Genomic DNA, 18,434 nt, shown 5'->3' with positions numbered 1-18,434 from the left:
ATGGAGCATGTTCTGTAATTGAGCAGGGATGTAAGATCGAAACAACGTTAAGCGAGAGGACGTTAAGTGGGGAGTTCCTGGACCAAGTCAAGCTAGTCCTCAATCAACATAGGGCATATAACTTTAGATAGGACAAAGGGGGAAGAAAGGAATTTTAACCTGGTAGTCCTTCTACTCCAGTTATTGTGATACTAGCCCAACCCAACAGTCTCAGGTTCAAAGACAAGTAACCAATAATTTTAGCCAACAAAAAAAACCCTGTAATCTTGACATTTTAATTCTTGATCCATTCTGAAAGGGGGAAAAAAAAGCCTCTTGTTCCTCAAATGATCTGAAAATAAAATAATATGTAAAATAATAACCAGGATTTCTAGAGTAGCAGAATAAAATTAAGGGGGGAAATTAAGTACTTACCTACCTTTCGCTGGCTTAGTTATCTACAAAATTTAAACTTGCAGAATCTCACTAGTCTATAAACAGTTCACTGAACAGATGTAATAGCCCTGCACAAGGCTCAGTGCATTTTCCTTGAGAACCAATTTTTACTTCAGGTAGGAATAGAACAGTGAGTCCAAAGTTAACATCTTTAATGTATAACAAGATTTCTTGCATTATTAAGGTTCTTGCGTCAGAAGACCACCACACAAGCTTTCAGGATCTTCAAAGTCGTGATTAAATCTGACTTAGGTGACCATCATATATCTGTTTTTATTGTAGCAAACAGGAAATAAAGCAAAAATTATTTAACTTCTACACTAGTGCCCAATTATTATGGATTAAAACTGGATAAAAAAAGTAACCTGTTCCTAAAAGGAGGAAACACTTCCTCTAATTGTATCCAGAGCTCTAAGAGTGAAATTCAGAAATATGCTTTATCCTATAAAATATAGAATAATCTAATTATTTATAAATCCTTTAAAGAGCTTATTATTTATTTAACATTTAAGGATGTGGCCTTCAAATATGCAATTTCTATTTCTGCTGTAGATGCCCCCCCCAAAATGTAAAAAAAAAAGAGATTGGGCCAAATGGTGTTCACGTTACTCATGTGATTAGCTTTATTAAAGTGATGAAGAGCCTTCTCATGAATAAAGTGAACAGGATTTGGCCCCTTATAAACTATGGTCCCAATCTAGCAAACACTCAAACATGAGTAGTCTCACTGACTTCAGCAGAACTACTCCGAGATGTAAAGTTAGTATTTGCAGCACCAGGACCTAGATGGCTTTATTTATCTCTTGGTAAAATAAAAATTCATACACATTTTAATAAGATATCACCTGAAAATGTTTTTGTAAAGGAAAACAAAATATAAATTAAAATATTAGTCATTAGCCTTTTTTTGGTATGTCCCAGATATTTTCCTAATAGTCAGGTTTCAGTTCAGGCACTCAAGATCAATCAGGAAGAAAACAGAATAAATCAGTATGAGCTAAAATTTAAAAATCAAAGATATATCTGCTGACAAAACTAAAACAAAATAAGCATTTGGTAATCACAGTATATTTAAAATAAACCAATTATGCCCCTATAAATCTTGATTTTTTTTCATATATATGTAATACATAAAGCTACAAAATGGTGATTTAGACACAACAGTTTTCTTGGCAGCAATTGTTATGGTAGAGAACAGTTGCTTAGCAATTGCAGACAACCATACAATAACACAAGGATCCTATAACTGAATGAACCAATCAATATGGAGCTCAGATAATGCTTATAATGATGGAGACAGAAAATACAATGTTCTCTTGTAGACTTCTTTCTTATAGCAATATCTGAGCCATCTTCTTGTTATCTAGAAGTGGGTAACACAGAGCAAAATGATATAGGGTAACCTAGAAATCTATAAATTAAAATTATGCCACAAACTGATATAACAAAAAAAAAGACTATATTGTATATGTACCTCAGCTCATGTTACTATTTAAATTCAAAGTCTAATGGAATCCAAATACATTTAAATGTATTATTTTTGAAGGTCTGAACAAAACAAAAAAGTCATAGCCCCAGATGACTAGGAGGGTTAACAGTGCTTTAGCTTCCTCCTGTATGTAGTGTTATTTCTCCACATTTCACAACTTAAGAGCTGTAATGCGTTTAATCAACAAGAAAGAATTAAGTACAATGACTTTTACACAGTGCAAGGCATAATACAAATTCCAACACCATCTCATTGGGTTTGCAATTAGTTCATAATTTCATTTTTTAGGATTACAGCTCAGGCTTGCTCAAGTTCTACAAGGACTCCATCACAATCTTTAGGGTGGAGAAAAATCACTGGTTTGCCGTGCGCCCCTATTTTGGGCTCTTCGCTCAATATTCGGATCTTCTTTTCCTTCAGTTCTGCCATAGCCGCTTTTATATCATCAACCTTATAAAAACAAACATGTATACAATGTGGAACATTAAAGTGTATGATTCACAGATTTTACATTAGGAACAATAGTGTAGTGCCATAATAAAAATAGGTTTCAGAGTAACAGCCGTGTTAGTCTGTATTCGCAAAAAGAAAAGGAGTTCTTGTGGCACCTTAGAGACTAACCAATTTATTTGAGCATGAGCTTTCGTGAGCCACAGCTCACTTCATGTGATGAAGTGAGCTGTGGCTCACGAAAGCTCATGCTCAAATAAATTGGTTAGTCTCTAAGGTGCCACAAGAACTCCTTTTCTTTTTGATAATAAAAATAAAGCACTACATAATTCTAAAAACCAAAAATGCTACAGAAACATGCAGTTACCTGGAGATTTTAATCAAGAAATGTCAAGAAGATTGTACTATATTTAATAGTTCTGTTTGTTAAGAGATTCTGTAATACATCAACCTTTTAGGTTACTTTATAATGCAAAATTAATAAATAATCAAAATCAATAGCTGTAAGCTCCACATTGTTCCTAAATAGTAGATTGTATAGCTTTACAAGATCATTAACCAAGGAATGCTTTCTCATCTAACTGAAGACAGAATCCTGACTCATTAAATGCTGGGGTTATGTACCTTTCACTTAGGTTCATCTTGATCTTACCAGTTAGGTTTGGTATAAACGGATCTCCTCAGAGACACCTCGAACTACCAAGAATACTAGAGGATAATACACACCGGACTGTGGCCCATTTTCCTCTTGGGCAACTGTACTTCATAGATTTTATATATAGTCACATATATAATTTCAGGGCAACCTAATAAGAGTATTTAACATGGACTTGTCCTTAAGTTGTGCCAAATGGTTGTTACTTTGGATGTGCTGATATAAAGTGAGACTTTGATTCACCCAGATCTCGAATGCAAGCTTGTTGGAAGAACAAAATTAACATTCAGTTTAGCACAACTACCAGTTAATAAAGTCCCGGCACTAGAACAACAGGAGTGCTGTTTTTCAAGACAGGTGCCTGGACATAGCTAAATGGATAAGCTTAAAAAATGTAATTGTGAAAACATAAACTTTACATAATGCAAATACAGAGGAAGTAGAATTCAATTAAGTCCTAATCCTTTTCAACTGAGATTTTTTAAAAATCCTGAAGTTGCTGCAGTCATACCCCCATACTGTTACCAGTTTGCTTTTTAGAAAATGCTAATATTAGAGAACCCTTAATTACAAGTGTAATATGTTCTGTGATGGGTAGTAACCCCTTGAGGTTCATCCCCTGAGTAGAGAAATCAGCACAGCTGCCTGCACTTCCTGCAGAGATAGCTAGCAAAACCAGCTGGAAGGAGAAACGTGGCTGGGCTCAGCTGGAGTGAATTACTGCATCCCAAGGGACAATAATGAGAGTGAGCTGTGAGAGTCTCTGGGTGCATCTCCATTAGGAAAATATCTGCTTGGTGACTGTGTGTATCAAGAACCGGTTCCTCTCCCCTTCCACCAGGTGTCCAATATGCTTTCTGTAACAGGTGTTAAAGTGTTCCGACTATTCTTTGCCAGTAGCAAATTATTTTCAACCACACTACAATGGGTCATTTTTCTAGGATAGACTAGGGCTCCTCATTGTAATTTGGCCTTACATAGGAATATCAGGCCATCCTAATGGAAGCCCTAGAGCTATAGGAAGCCTTTATTGATGCTTTTATCTGAACTCTTTTGAATTTGTTTAGAGAAATTTTAGCACTAAATCTCTTGCAAAATTCTAGCTGCCACAAGCCCGCACTCATCCATTTAATTTAAACTCTGACTGTTGGATTTTGTGGATCTTGGCTCACTTGACCTGTTACATCTGAAAATATATATCTTTTCAACATAGTATTTTTACATTTTACAGCAAGGAATGACTGAGTGCCACATTTCTTATAATTTTTCAGACTTAACAGTATGCCATCCTTTGACAGTCATCTTTGGTAACTTCTGCACCATGAAAGGTCACAGATCTCTTGCTGAACAGAGCTCTACATGGAACAACATCATGCTTCTTGAAAGGTTTCAGAGTTAACAGCCGTGTTAGTCTGTATTCGCAAAAAGAAAAGGAGTACTTGTGGCACCTTAGAGACTAACCAATTTATTTGAGCATAAGCTTTCATGAGCTACAGCTCACTTCATCGGATGCATAGTGTGGAAAGTGTAGAAGATCTTTTTATACACACAAAGCATGAAAAAATAGCTCCCCCCCCCCACTCTCCTGTTGGTAATAGCTTATCTAAAGTGATCACTCTCCTTACAATGTGTATGATAATCAAGTTGGGCCACAGAGACCTCCCTACCAACACTACAAAAAGAAGGATTCTAGGTGGACTCCTCCTGAAGGTCGAAACAGCAGACGGACTTCTACATAGAGTGCTTCCGCCGATGTTCACGGGCTGAAATTGTGGAAAAGCAGCATCGCTTGCCCCATAACCTCAGCCATGCGGAACACAATGCCATCCACAGCCTCAGAAACAAATCTGACATCATAATCAAAAAGGCTGACAAAGGAGGTGCTGTTGTCATCATGAATAGGTCGGAATATGAACAAGAGGCTGCTCGGCAGCCCTCCAACACCACTTTCTACAAGCCATTGCCCTCTGATCCCACTGAGGGTTACCAAAAGAAACTACAGCATTTGCTCAAGAAACGCCCTGAAAAAGCACAAGATCAAATCCGCACAGACACACCCCTGGAACCCTGACCTGGGATATTCTATCTACTACCCAAGATCCATAAACCTGGAAATCCTGGACGCGCCATCATCTCAGGCATTGGCACCCTGACAGCAGGATTGGCTGGCTATGTAGACTCCCTCCTCAGGCCCTACGCTACCAGGACTCCCAGCTACCTTCGAGACACCACTGACTTCCTGAGGAAACTACAATCCATCGTGATCGTCCTGATAACACCATCCTGGCCACTATGGACGTAGAAGCCCTCTACACCAGCATTCCACACAAAGATGGACTACAAGCCGTCAAGAACACTATCCCCGATAATGTCACGGCTAACCTGGTGGCTGAACTTTGTGACTTTGTCCTTACCCATAACTATTTTACATTTGGGGACAATGTATACCTTCAAATCAGCGGCACTGCTATGTGTACCTGCATGGCCCCACAGTATGCCAACATTTTTATGGCTGAATTAGAACAACGCTTCCTCAGCTCTCGTCCCCTAACGCCCCTACTCTACTTGCGCTATATTGATGACATCTTCATCATCTGGACCCATGGAAAAGAAGCCCTTGAGGAATTCCACCATGATTTCAACAAATTCCATCCCACCATCAACCTCAGCCTGGTCCAGTCCACACAAGAGATCCACTTCCTGGACACTACAGTGCTTATAAACGATGGTCAGATAAACACCACCCTATACCGGAAATCTACTGACCGCTATTCCTACCTACATGCCTCCAGCTTTCACCCTGACCAGACCACACGATCCATTGTCTACAGCCAAGTTCTGCGATACAACTGCATTTGCTCCAACCCCTCAGACAGAGACAAACACCTACAAGATCTCTATCAAGCATTCTTACAACTACAATACCCACCTGCGGAAGTGAAGAAGCAGATTGATAGAGCCAGAAGAGTTCCCAGAAGTCACCTACTACAGGACAGGCCTAACAAAGAAAATAACAGAACGCCACTAGCCGTCACCTTCAGCCCACAACTAAAACCCCTAACGCATTATTAAGGATCTACAACCTATCCTGAAGGATGACCCAACACTCTCACAAATCTTGGGAGACAGGCCAGTCCTTGCCTACAGACAGTCCCCCAACCTGAAGCAAATACTCACCAACAACCACATACCACACAACAGAACCACTAACCCAGGAACCTATCCTTGCAACAAAGCCCGTTGCCAACTGTGCCCACATATCTATTCAGGGGACACCATCACAGGGCGTAGTAACATCAGCCACACTATCAGAGGCTCGTTCACCTGCACATCCACCAATGTGATATATGCCATCATGTGCCAGCAATGCCCCTCTGCCATGTACATTGGAGAGTCTCTACGTAAAAGAATAAATGGACACAAATCAGATGTCAAGAATTATAACATTCATAAACCAGTCGGAGGACACTTTAATCTCTCTGGTCACGCGATTACAGACATGAAAGTTGCGATATTACAACAAAAAAACCTTCAAATCCAGACTCCAGCGAGAGACTGCTGAATTGGAATTCATTTGGAAATTGGATACAATTAACTTAGGCTTGAATAGAGAATGGGAGTGGCTAAGTCATTACGCAAGGTAACCTATTTCCCCTTGTTTTTTCCTACCTCCCCCCCACCCCCCCCCGACGTTCTTGTTAAACCCTGGATTTGTGCTGGAAATGGCCCACCTTGATTATCATACACATTGTAAGGAGAGTGGTCACTTTAGATAAGCTATTACCATCAGGAGAGTGGGGTGGGGGGAGGTATTTTTTCATGCTTTGTGTGTATAAAAAGATCTTCTACACTTTCCACAGTATGCATCCGATGAAGTGAGCTGTAGCTCACGAAAGCTTATGCTCAAATAAATTGGTTAGTCTCTAACGTGCCACAAGTACTCCTTTTCTTTATGCTTCTTGAAGTATCTTTGAAACAAACAAAAACAAACACACACTCCAGCTCCTAAAAGATTTAAGAAGATATAGTCATTTTAAATATTCCTAGTGTGTTCCTCTCTTTGTAGCTGTAATTAAGTAGTGTTGCTATTTCTACTACTTAGCAGTTTGGGTTTTTTTTTAAAAACAGCCCTTACCACTTATTATTCCTGTCTTCCCCATCCCCACTTCTTGAGTTCTGCTGTAGTCTTTTACATTCTCCTAACAGCACTGCAAAACAATTCTGCTTAACAGCAATTTGAGCAGATTGAATTACTTTTATTTTAATTTCTTGAACAACTGCAAATAGATACTATACTTACAAGAAATATAAAACATTCTGATCTACTGAATTTGAATGCAATTGCTGAGTCACTAAAACAGAATTTATAAAAGTGAACAGTAGCCATCTCCGATTTATTATCCACTATATAGGTGTGCTTAAATTTAATTTCAAGGGGACTAGTCACGGTAGTAAACTTAGGCACACTTAAGGGCTTGCCTACATGTAAAACATTACAGCAACACAGTTGTGCCACTGTAGCGCTACTGTGAAGACACTACTCATGTCCATGGGAGACTTCTCCTGTCAGCATAGGTACTCCACCTCCCTGAGAGGCAGTAGCCAGGTCGACAGGAGAATTCACACCCTTGAGTGATGTAGTTATACTGACCAAATTTTCTAGTGTAAGTCAAGCCTTAGGGTTTACAGGATAAGGGCTTAACTGTTCCCCTCCCTCCTCCTCATTGTTTGGGAAATGGAAGCAGGGAATAGTCATCCCTCCCTGACATACAGCCATAGGCAGAAATTTACTCCTGTGGGGGAAGTCTACGCTTCTTGAAAAGGAATTGCATTTTTGCTGCATTAAATTATGATTACCATTTCCTGAAAAATACATCTTATTCAAAAGGACGCTCAAAGAAAGAAATGGAAAAGAGAACTAATAAAAGCATGCTTTTTGTCCCATTTCCCCCCCCCCATGAATGATACACTATATCATCGTTTGTATTAAAATTCAGTATGCTTAAACAGCATTCTGCATAATCATATACTGCCATACATGGGCAAATCACCCTCCTCCCCCCACCTCCACTTTTTGTCTTGTTGGTTCTATTTTTTTTCCTGTGGAAGTCATTAATTAAAAAGATTTATTTAAAGTAATTTATTACTGCAGAAGTAGACTAATATGATTTAATACTTTACCAAGCTCTAAACTATTGAGCCATGCGAATAGAACAAATGCAGTCCAGGAACTCTGTGCTAGCATGAATCACAAAACAGAATCTATAATTGCCAATATAAAACATCCAGCCTCGGAAGAAGTTAAAGCAGGGGACTGGTAGCCAAGACTCTTGTGTTCCATTCCCTCCTTTACCACTGACTTACTATCTAGCCTAGAACAACTAATTCACTATGGTTCATTTAATCTCTTTATAAATGGGAATACCTCAGGATTTTTTATGTTTGTGAAATGTTTTGAGTTCCCTCTGTGAAAGACAGATAGAAGTGCAACTATTAAATGAGCAAGATTTTCCTCTAGCCTGTCAACTCAACGCTGACCTACAGTCCTTCTACTATTACAACAGAGAGTCAAATGTGGGAGTTTGTTTTCCCTGTCTCATAAACAGCCAATTGTAGCCTTTTTTCTATATATGACAAGCTTCTAATTCATATGTAAGAATATCTGAATTAATTAAGGCTTTTTGTTTTAATCTTCACTTACATCTGTTCCACAGTCAATGACAAATTTCCATAGCAACTGAAATTGGGCAGTTTCCATCTAAGCACTCAATACTATTTTTGAATGTTACTTGTTAATACCAATCCACTACCTTCAAGATTATTTTCTTGTTCAGTGGAGAATATATCCTAAAGTTTTAATATTAAATAATAAATATTCAGGGCAGTTATAATATTTCAGTTGCGATAAAGAAAATAGAAAATTAATACACAAAGTATCAATTTACAGACTTTAACACAGACAAAAGGCTCGAAAAGCGTAAAGCATAAATCAAACAGCTTGAGAGTTGTCCTATCCAATTTTTATAATTTTGTATTACACATCTGAATTTTTATACATTTTCTTTAAGAATAATGCGAGCAGCTCGGTTTATGATATCAACTGCTCTGCATATCATCTGAGCAGTGTTATACGGTGATTGGCCGGTCTATACTGACAGGCTCTACTTTGAAAATATGGAGGCTTAATAATTTAGGGGGAAAACTTGGATATGTTATACATGTGAAGAATTTTCTATTTTTCTTGTAAGTATGTAATTTACGATACTTATAGTTTATGGACACAATCTGGCAATCAATTTAACTTTATTCATGTGAGTAGTCCTACTAAGTTCAACAGGACTACTCACATGATTAAAGATACGCATGTGTGTTTGAGACGGGTCCCTATATTGTATATGAGGACCATATACAATATGCAACACAATTAAGTGTATATTGTGATAACTTTTAAATTTTGATTCTATTCTGAAAAGTGATTGTAAAAAAACAAACACACACCACCTTGCTCAGTAGTTCTACTCCCTGTGAATATGCAGATTCATCTCTGATTACCTAATTTTACTACTCTCATCTCTGAGAACCAACACAGCAGTGAGCGTTTTCCCAGGATTCTTTTCTGACTTGCATATTGAATTTTCAACAAAATATCAAACGCAGGAACTCTGGTAAAACCCTACTGTCTTCAAATTGTGCTCTAATTTACACTTGTGCACCCCATTATAAGTGATATATAAAAACTGACACACACAGGTTTTTCCAGTGCATATATTTTGAACATCCCGAAATTGCCACCTTTGCTGAACATTGCTACATTCCATGAGTTTGTCCCCATTTCTTTCAGGCAGGACATTACAATTATTGAATTCAGTTTGGGCAGATTAAAAAGAAAATAAAACTGCTTGTATAATGACAATATGAAATTGGCCTGAATTTCATCACTGCAACTTCACTTTTTATTTGCTGGTCTTCAGTAGAATTACCCAAATGATAATGACTCGGCATAACCAATGTGGGTTTTTATTCAGGTTGAATCTATTAGAAAGTATGAAGCTGTTTAACAAGATAAAGATTTTTTTAAAATATAATAGAAAGTATGCATGTATAATACCTCAATGCAGATATGATGCATTCCTCCAGCCTTGTTTTTTTGCAGAAAGCCTGAAATTGGACTTTTTTCTCCCAGAGGGTGCAGCAGTTCCAGCTTTGTGTTTCCCAGCTCCACAAAAACAGTGTAGACGCCATGTTCAGGAAGAGGAACTGTCTCACTCACCTGGGCTCCTAAAACACTCTTGTAAAAAGACTGGGCCTTTTCCAAATCAGGTACCGCAATTGCTACATGATTGAGTCGCCCCAATTTCCACAAAGAGCATGGAACTTTTTGAGTTAAGGAGCGTGACACTGATAAAGTCCGTACTGTGTGTGCTGTAGTTTGCAATCTGGTAAGAAGCCCTGTAAAATTGAATGACATCGTCATAATCCTTTTGAAAAAAAATTAATGCACGTCCTTTCCCCTTTTAATGAAGCCCAAATAACTCCTATGTCGTTACATTTATGGTATGCTAAAGACAGAGATAAGAAGATAGCAGGGAAGCATTTCCTCTTCTTCTGCTATCAGTTCAATGGCTTTTTTTGTTCTGAAACAAATTAATTCAGAGGAGGTAAATGAAGAATTTATAGCATGAATGCTCAGATGTGTCCATTACAAACAACAATAGGGATTTTTTTAAAAAGTTAATTTTAAGCTTCAGTTGAGCTTGGTATGAAAATAAAGATTTTCATAATTATATGCACAAGTTTATAGAATTTAAGGGCCAGTTACACACCACTAACCTGTACATTGTTTTTGTATTATTCAGAGCTTCACATTTAATAAAATAGAAATAAGGATGTAAAAAAAACCTGTCTAAACATAATGAAGAACTAATATATTTATTCCTAAAGCCCAAATACCTATAGAAAGGTGAACAATCTTAGTTGCTTCCCAGTGGAGGGAGATGTGATCAAATGTTAAGTCACAAGAGTGGTAGCCAATAACTCCCAAGTTTTTTTCCATCTCTGCTATTCCATCCCTCTGTGATGTTGGGTAGATCATTTTGCCTCTCTTCCTTTCTTAGTTTTCACATTTGTATAATGGACTAATACTTCCTATATCACAGGACTGTTTGAGGATAAAAAGTTAGTGAAATGCTCTACAGCTGGAAAGAATTCTAAGGATTATTCTGTTTAACATACAGCATCCTTCTACAGTTACCAACTTTGTAATATTTACATACCAGATACTCCAGCAGAATTGCTGGAACCTCCCCTGCCCCAGCTCTCCCCGAGGCCCCATCATGCCCTGCCTCTTTCCCGAAGGCCTCACCCCCCATTTGCTCCTCTTCCTCCTCTCTCCCCTGTTGCTCATTGCTTTTCCCCTGTCCTGCCTCTACTCCCCTCTGCCTGGGTCAGTAGGGTCTTGCCTGCGGAGGCCAGGGCTTGGAGCTGCAGCCGCCCGATGCAGGTAGGAGGCGGCCGTGGCTGAGTACAGGCTGGTGTGGGTGATGACCTGGTGCCTCCCTCACCCACAGTAACCAGACTTTGGGTGTCTGGTCAGTAGCTCTGACTGGACTTTCTGGTCGAAAACCTGACACCTGGCCACCCTATCCCCTTCTTAGCCATTTTAAGGGTATTCCATCTCAAAGCATTTGCTAGGGCCAAATGTTGTTTGCTCTATTAATGCAAACAGTTTCTCTGACTTCAATGTGACTACTTGCATGAGAAACGGAGCAGAGTTTGCTTCAGAATATACGCATAAGGTCATTAACAATATGGTCACCTGATGGCATAAAGGCAGGGGTCTACATCCAGGCAGAAATGGGTGAATAAGATCTGAGACAATTTAGTCATGGAAAGGCTCACTGGCATGAGAAACAACATGGACCAACAATTATGGCAGCTGAGCTCTTTGTGGATTTCTCTGAGGAGGCCCTTGTTGAACTTTAACCTGCCTCTGTGGACTCCTGTCTACTCATATTGGACTATTGGTCAGGGCTGTATATTTGTCAGTAGAATAAGTGATTTTCATTTTATACACACACACACGTCAGTCCAATACTTAGCATTATGATTTTTACCTGTGACTGGCTATGAACCAATTCCACTGAGAAATTTGAGAGCTTGGAGTTAAAACCTGGGATGCACGACAGGCTTAGAGAAGGAAGGATCTCATAATTAGGAATAGTGGTTTGCTATAGTGGTTCATGGATTTTGCCATTTCTCTTGGTTGTGGGGTTTTTTTGGGAGTGGGGTTAGAGAAGTGCCATGAGTTTGCACAGCTTGTTTAAGAGGCATCTGTACAGCAATGCTGCTCCTGCTGCCTTTGCAGAGGATGAAGTCTGTAGCAAAGAATAAGAGATATTAAGTATATTTAGAATATAGAGGTGAACTATAAGTATTAATTAATGTTGTAACATAGGTCCTCAGATCCGTGAGATATTCAGCTTAGCCACACAAGGCCTTAGGCCTGAAACTGATGTGCATGACTAGTTGACTGAAAGATAATCCTGTACCAGTGAAGTGTAAAATTGCAGTAAAATACATGTTACTGCATAGTTTCCAGAACATCAGCATTTAATAGACTGGAAACTATGGCACAATGTACCAGTTAATGCCACAAGATGCCCGATAGTAACATTTTGGGGAATTCTATAATAACCTCAAGTTGCTATAGTACATAGATATTAATGAGAATAAGGGGTAGTAAGGGGACACCCAGTAAGAGATGGGGCATCCCTAAATTAATGGCATAGGGAAGTATGGATAAGGAAAAAGAGGTTGGAACCCTTATGCATATCTATGAGCAGCAGTAGGCATAAGCATACCTCAGAATAAAAAGTTGTTGTCCAGCCTGAGTGCTGGGGTGGGTGCGGGAAAACACAGGGGGAAGACACCAGGATGACAAATGGTTGATGAGGACAATGAAGATGATGAAGATAATGACTGACACTCCAGGGTCCCCCAGCAGGAGATGTGAGTGATGCCAGTCCTAGGGCTTAACACTGTCTCTCTATCTGCTCTTGTATTTCAGCGTTGGTGGGATTGTTTATCTGCTTAGTGGATTTATCAATAAAGGGACTTGTGATAAATTGCAATTCTTTCTCATGTGCTTCTAAGGTCTCTAATTCTAATGATCCTGATCAATATTCCTGATACTGTAGCCCTCAGGAGACAGAATATTTATTGACCACTGCAGTCTAAGAGATTGAATGATTATTTATTGATTGAAATTGATTAATCTCCAATCCATACTAAGGCTCCAGGTAAGAGAATAACACTGAAGAACTGTGCAGAGGAAGTGATTCAGTACTGATCTAGGTCTCGATTCTACACTATTGAAGTCTATAGGAGCTTTGACATTGACTTCAGTAGATACAAATTCAGATCTTTGAGGACGAGTACCACCTACTGAGTCACCTATAACAATTAGGTTAGTTTTCTCTTCCAAATACTGGCCATTCCCATTTCTGCTTAGCTTGCTAAAAATGCTTGATTTTTAAGAATATTGCAGTAGAATTGAACTGGCAGGCCCTGGGAGAGGGGTTGTAAATGGTTGAAGCCATTACTTAAATAATTTTGAACAGTTTTCATTGTAAAATAAATATTTTAATTAAAACAGAAACAGGCCATAAGACTTATGAACAGGAAACAACACAAAGATATGGTCTGTCTATGTGAATGTCTAGGGCCTCCTCAGCTGACTGCAGAGATAATCAGAGGAAACTACAGCATGAGAAAGAGGGTTTAAATTAGGATTACAAACTCCAGCAAGGGCACCCACCTTCAGGCTTCCGGCTCATCAGCCTTTACCACTCTTGGGCAGAGCCCTGTGTCTCTTTCCCTCCTGATGGGTTTTCCAGGCTGCACAGTTCCCTGACTAAACTATGAAGTCCCCAGCAAGGCCGAGTACCTAGGCAGGCCTGCTTTGATTTTATCCTCAGAGGCTAACAACAGGGCAATTGCCCACTGTTATGCTTGCTCAGAAAGAGCAGTATGGTATTTATTCTTACAAATAAGACATTAAAAACAGTAAAAACATACACATATGCTACTAATAAGCTTACCAGAGATCACCCCAACTCCAACAAAAGCTCTGGCAGGTGAACACTCCTTCAAACCCCTCCAAGGGTTTTTCTGTGGTCACAAGTTCGTAACTGCCTTGACTCAAAACAGGCACCCCCATTAATCTGTGAGTCGCTCTTTTATCCAGTTTGGGTCTTTCTGATCTGTCCTCATATAACAAGCACTCAACAGACAAAAGGTCCTCTCCTTCTTACATTTGCATACATAACCCCCTAGAGATTTCCTGAGAAACACACTTAACTTTCAAGGCAAGTCTACTCTAGAAGCACTACATTGGCACAACTGCACTGCTGTAGCATGTCTGGTGAAGACGCTCTGTGCCGAAGGGAGAGCGCTCTCTCGTTGGCATAATTACTCCACCTCTGCAAGAGGCAAAAGTTATGTCAGCGGGAGATCGTCTCCCATCAACATAGCGCCAGTATGAACAGTGCTTAGGTCACTGTAACTTGTGTCACTCAGAGTGGGGTGGGGGCATCTTTTCCACAACCCTGAGCAACTTAAGTTAGATCAACTTAAGCAGTAATGTAGACCTGCCCTAAAAGTTCATTCCTATCTGCCCCATTGTTTAGAAGAATCTTCTAAAGTTCACAACACTTCCCAGGGTTTCCATAGTCATGTTTCCTAAAGAAGTCCCATACAATCCCACAATAATGTATAAACATTTGCCTTTTAATTACAATTAACTCCTAAAATACTTAAACTTAATTCAGTAAATTTGGTCCATGGTATTGCAGGAAATTGCATATTCTGATATATAAAATGGCTTGCTAAAAAGTTAATCTGTTGACAGTGGGTGCTGGAATTTTCTGGGGGTGGGGACGGGGAGGAAGGTACGGTGAGGACAGGGGAAGGAGGGCAGGGCAGGGCAGGGCAGATCTCCCATCACTAGACTACTGCTGCCAGAATGAGATACAAGTATGTATACATGAAACCAGTGGTTACATTTTATGCCAGTTTTTGCTTTAGACCATGTCAAAGCTCCCAATGCCTCAAGGCCAAGCTTGAGTATCAGAAGCCTTTTATGTATTCTCAACTTCTTTACAACCTCAAATGCACAATTCTGCTATGAAATTGTGCCAAGGATGCATTGAGGCTTTGGATGTTTTGTAGAACATACAGAATAGGTTGGTTTACGTATTTTCCAGTTTCTGTATTCTTTGGCTTGGTCTACACTTAAACAACTCAGGCTGACATACTTACGATGCTCAAGGGCGTGAAAAATTCATGCCCTGACCACCATAGCTTGGCCAACCTAAACCCCGGTTTTGATACAGCTATGACGGAAGAATGCTTCTGCCAACCTAGCCACTGTCTCACAGGGAGGTGAAGTTCCCACAGCAACAGAAAAACCTCTTCCATTGCTGTAGCCTGCGTCTACACTACTGGGTTACAGTGGCATAGCTATGGTGCAATAGCTATGCTGCTGTAACACCCACCGCGTAAACATGGCCTCTGTAGTGTAAAGCAACTTTCTTCTGGTGACTGGTTTTGTTGTCTCTGGGATAGATTTTTTAGTCAGACAAATGTCTCTCCATTGACTTTAACTGAATTATTCATGATTTACTCCACTGTATATAAGAGAAGAACCAGGCTCTCTGCTCATTGTGTAGCCCAGACTACTTTGACTGAAGCATTTTTCCTGGTTGAAATTTGCAGATGCTGACCATGTGTAGATAAATTCTTACGTGCAATTTCTTTTTTCTTTCTTCTTCTAATGCAGTCAACATCAATGTCCACGGGGTATTTTGAAGACCTACTTTTTAAATGTACCCATCTCATGTTTCTAGGGATGGTTCAGAGACATTGCCCTTTAAAGAAATATATGAAAACAGGATCCACATAAATTTCTTAGTCATCTTCCCCATTTCACTGAGATTATAGAATGCATGTTATGTCACTTTCTTCAACTATAGTACTTTTAATAAATCATTCTTAATGATTCTAAGCAGTATCTATTTGGACTACCTATTCAATTCAATTCATTATATTGGTGTTCACTGACCACCAGCAGAGTGTTCAGCAGAATTCAGACACACACAAAATAGCTCCCGTCCCAAGGAGCTTGCACTCTAATACAGACAAAACAATTTTAAAAGCTGGGAGGCTGATGCAGCATCCATTATAAAATTAAGTCAGCACATACTTAATTACAACACATTTCAATGGTGCAGGATCAGATATTTTATTTTTTAATCAATGGGAGCTGCACAACCAATGTAATGGTTACATCAAACACATGCGGAGTCCCATTGAACTCAATAATAATACATGTGAGAGAGGTTATACATGAGAGTCACCATTACAGGATAATGCCCTTTGGAACAATTCTCAAGTATGCTGAAGGAAAGCTACCCTAAAATTCCAGAGCAGGAAGGGTCCTCATGTGGCATAGAGCCACTAGTATATCCAACACCACCTCCCAGTCCCTGAGGACAGTGAACATAGGGCATGGGTTAGTTATTCCTAAACACCAGCAATCTCCAAGTGCCATTAACAAGCCAGCACAATTTACACAGCCTTTGGGCTTCTGTAATTTATATTGGGGATTGCTCCAGATGACCCCAGAATCCAGGGAATCAGAAAGTTTGTACTATCCCATAAAATGGACTGAGTGTTCTTAGGTATCTTAGCTGCCTGTCTCATACTAATGACCAGACAGCACTCTGCTTCTTCTTTGATAGTCCCCGTTTGAGATCAAGTCCATGGCTAAATTGCACAATAATTTAGTTTTGGTACTGTAATTGAGATCAAACAATCTTTAACTCTTTAGAGAGAAAAGAATCATGTCTCCACATAAGGGAAGGAAGAGAAGTTTGCATGTAACATCCAAGATAAGTATTAAAAAAGTAGGCATTATGCTTCAGATTTGCCCCATAAGGCTTAACACCCTTTATTTTTCACAAGAACACAGAAGATTCTAACCAAGACAAAATCCAATTTTAAGAGTTATTCTAACAATCATCTGTACATTCCAAAAAATTCTATTCATAGAGTAAGTACATCCACATTTTCTTTCTTATTGTGCTTAGTATTAAAAACAACCAAACTGGTCTAACACTCTTGCACTGACAACTTGGGTGAGTTCTTTATTTTATTTACAAACAGAAAGTCATCTACATTTAACAATATATCTAACAAAAAACACTGCAAACGTTTAGCAATGTTGAAACTATGTATGAAAATAAGAAAAAATGTGGGTATGTAGCACATTTCGTCTGTGGGAAATCGGGAAGTTTGCTTATAAGATGCATTAATTCTACATATCTAAGAAAAATGATGTCCTGAAGTAATCCTTCAAGAAGCTCCATGTGGATAGCATCCTGCACCTATTAAAGACAAGAGACCTCTATGCAGAGATCTGACCATACAGAGCAACTTGAAGGATCAGAATCTAAAACTGCAATACTCCACAACCCAGCAGTTTGAATTATTAGGATCACAAATAAATAAATAAATAAATAAATAATAGAGCATTTAAACTGTACAGAAATACTCATCACGCACAATTTCATGACTTCTCACAATTAATTAAAATAATAAATTCTCATCTGTCGATATCAATAGCTTTCACAAGGCAAAAACTATTTTACAGAAAGGGAAACTGAGTCACAGAAGCTAAGTGACTTACCAAAGGTCAGACAAGTCTATGGCAGAGTCAAAAAAATACAAGCCAGGATTCTTGACTAAGTCCCATGTCCCATCCACTGAGTCACTACCCAGGAGCCACTCCTCAGCGTGAACAACCACCCATTTGCACTCACCTACTCAGCATGGGTGATCTGCACCTTCCCCCTAAATATCTTTACCAGGTGCAATTCTCCTTCCATGACCTCCACCGTTGTCTGTACACACTGTTCCTCTAACAGGGGTACTTTGTATATCCTGTTTTTACCCCTATACTTAGCATGTGCAATTCCCCTGCCATGAACTCCCCCACCCCACGACCTATTTAACACGTGTCTCTGGCCGTCCTCGCTTCCCCACCTGCCCCCCTTATTCAGCGCGTTCAGGCTCCCGCTGCACCGCTCAGTATCTACCTGCTGCTACTTTCCCCATGCAGGCTGCCATCTTGTCTCCTGGCTCTTCAAATCTAACTTTATCGAGAGCCTCTTCCCGCGAGCACAGCGGCAAAGGCAGGAGGGGCCGGGCCGGCCGGCCGGCGCAGAGCCAGGCTGTGCTCTCAGCGGGGCAGCCCCTGCTTTTGCCACTGCAGGGAGCTGCCCTCCAAGGCGGGGGGCACAGAGCTGCGGCAAAGCCCAGTTCTGCAAAAGGAAATCATCAGCCTCT

The 18,434-nt window shown here is 39.7% G+C and overlaps 1 protein-coding gene across 4 annotated transcripts; it reads right to left on the bottom strand.

The window, feature by feature from the left end:
* Window positions 1–1,322: 1,322 nt before the first annotated feature.
* Window positions 1,323–18,242, bottom strand: MCEE (methylmalonyl-CoA epimerase). Of its 4 annotated transcripts, none has more exons than XM_077828987.1 (4): window positions 18,185–18,221; window positions 15,812–15,955; window positions 10,138–10,478; window positions 1,323–2,374 (listed from the first exon to the last, which is right to left on the bottom strand). In XM_077828987.1, exons 2-4 carry the CDS (start codon window positions 15,924–15,926, stop codon window positions 2,222–2,224), a joined length of 609 nt encoding a protein of 202 aa, XP_077685113.1. In that variant the 5' UTR covers window positions 15,927–15,955; window positions 18,185–18,221; the 3' UTR covers window positions 1,323–2,221. The 4 variants fall into 4 exon arrangements, with proteins under 4 accessions (XP_077685113.1, XP_077685114.1, XP_077685115.1 ...); XM_077828988.1 differs by having other exon boundaries at window positions 15,833–15,955; XM_077828989.1 differs by lacking the exon at window positions 15,812–15,955 and having other exon boundaries at window positions 18,185–18,242.
* Between the last annotated feature and the right edge of the window lie 192 nt (window positions 18,243–18,434).

Source organism: Eretmochelys imbricata, chromosome 10 (assembly GCF_965152235.1).
Source record: "Eretmochelys imbricata isolate rEreImb1 chromosome 10, rEreImb1.hap1, whole genome shotgun sequence".
Taxonomy (NCBI): domain Eukaryota; kingdom Metazoa; phylum Chordata; order Testudines; family Cheloniidae; genus Eretmochelys; species Eretmochelys imbricata.
Note: the sequence above shows the minus strand (reverse complement) of the source record. Positions and strands in the feature narration are given on the sequence as shown.

Bases quoted from the DNA above. Each gene is read 5' to 3' on its own strand.
- MCEE (XM_077828986.1), bottom strand. From the start codon at position 11,121: ATGATCTACCCAACATCACAGAGGGATGGAATAGCAGAGATGGAAAAA. The intron at 10,479-10,979 runs GTATTTGGGCTT...TCAATTTTACAG, and splicing joins GATTGTTCACCTTTCTATAG to GGCTTCTTACCAGATTGCAA. The intron at 2,375-10,137 runs GTATTATACATG...TGTTTTTATAAG, and splicing joins TGCATCATATCTGCATTGAG to GTTGATGATATAAAAGCGGC.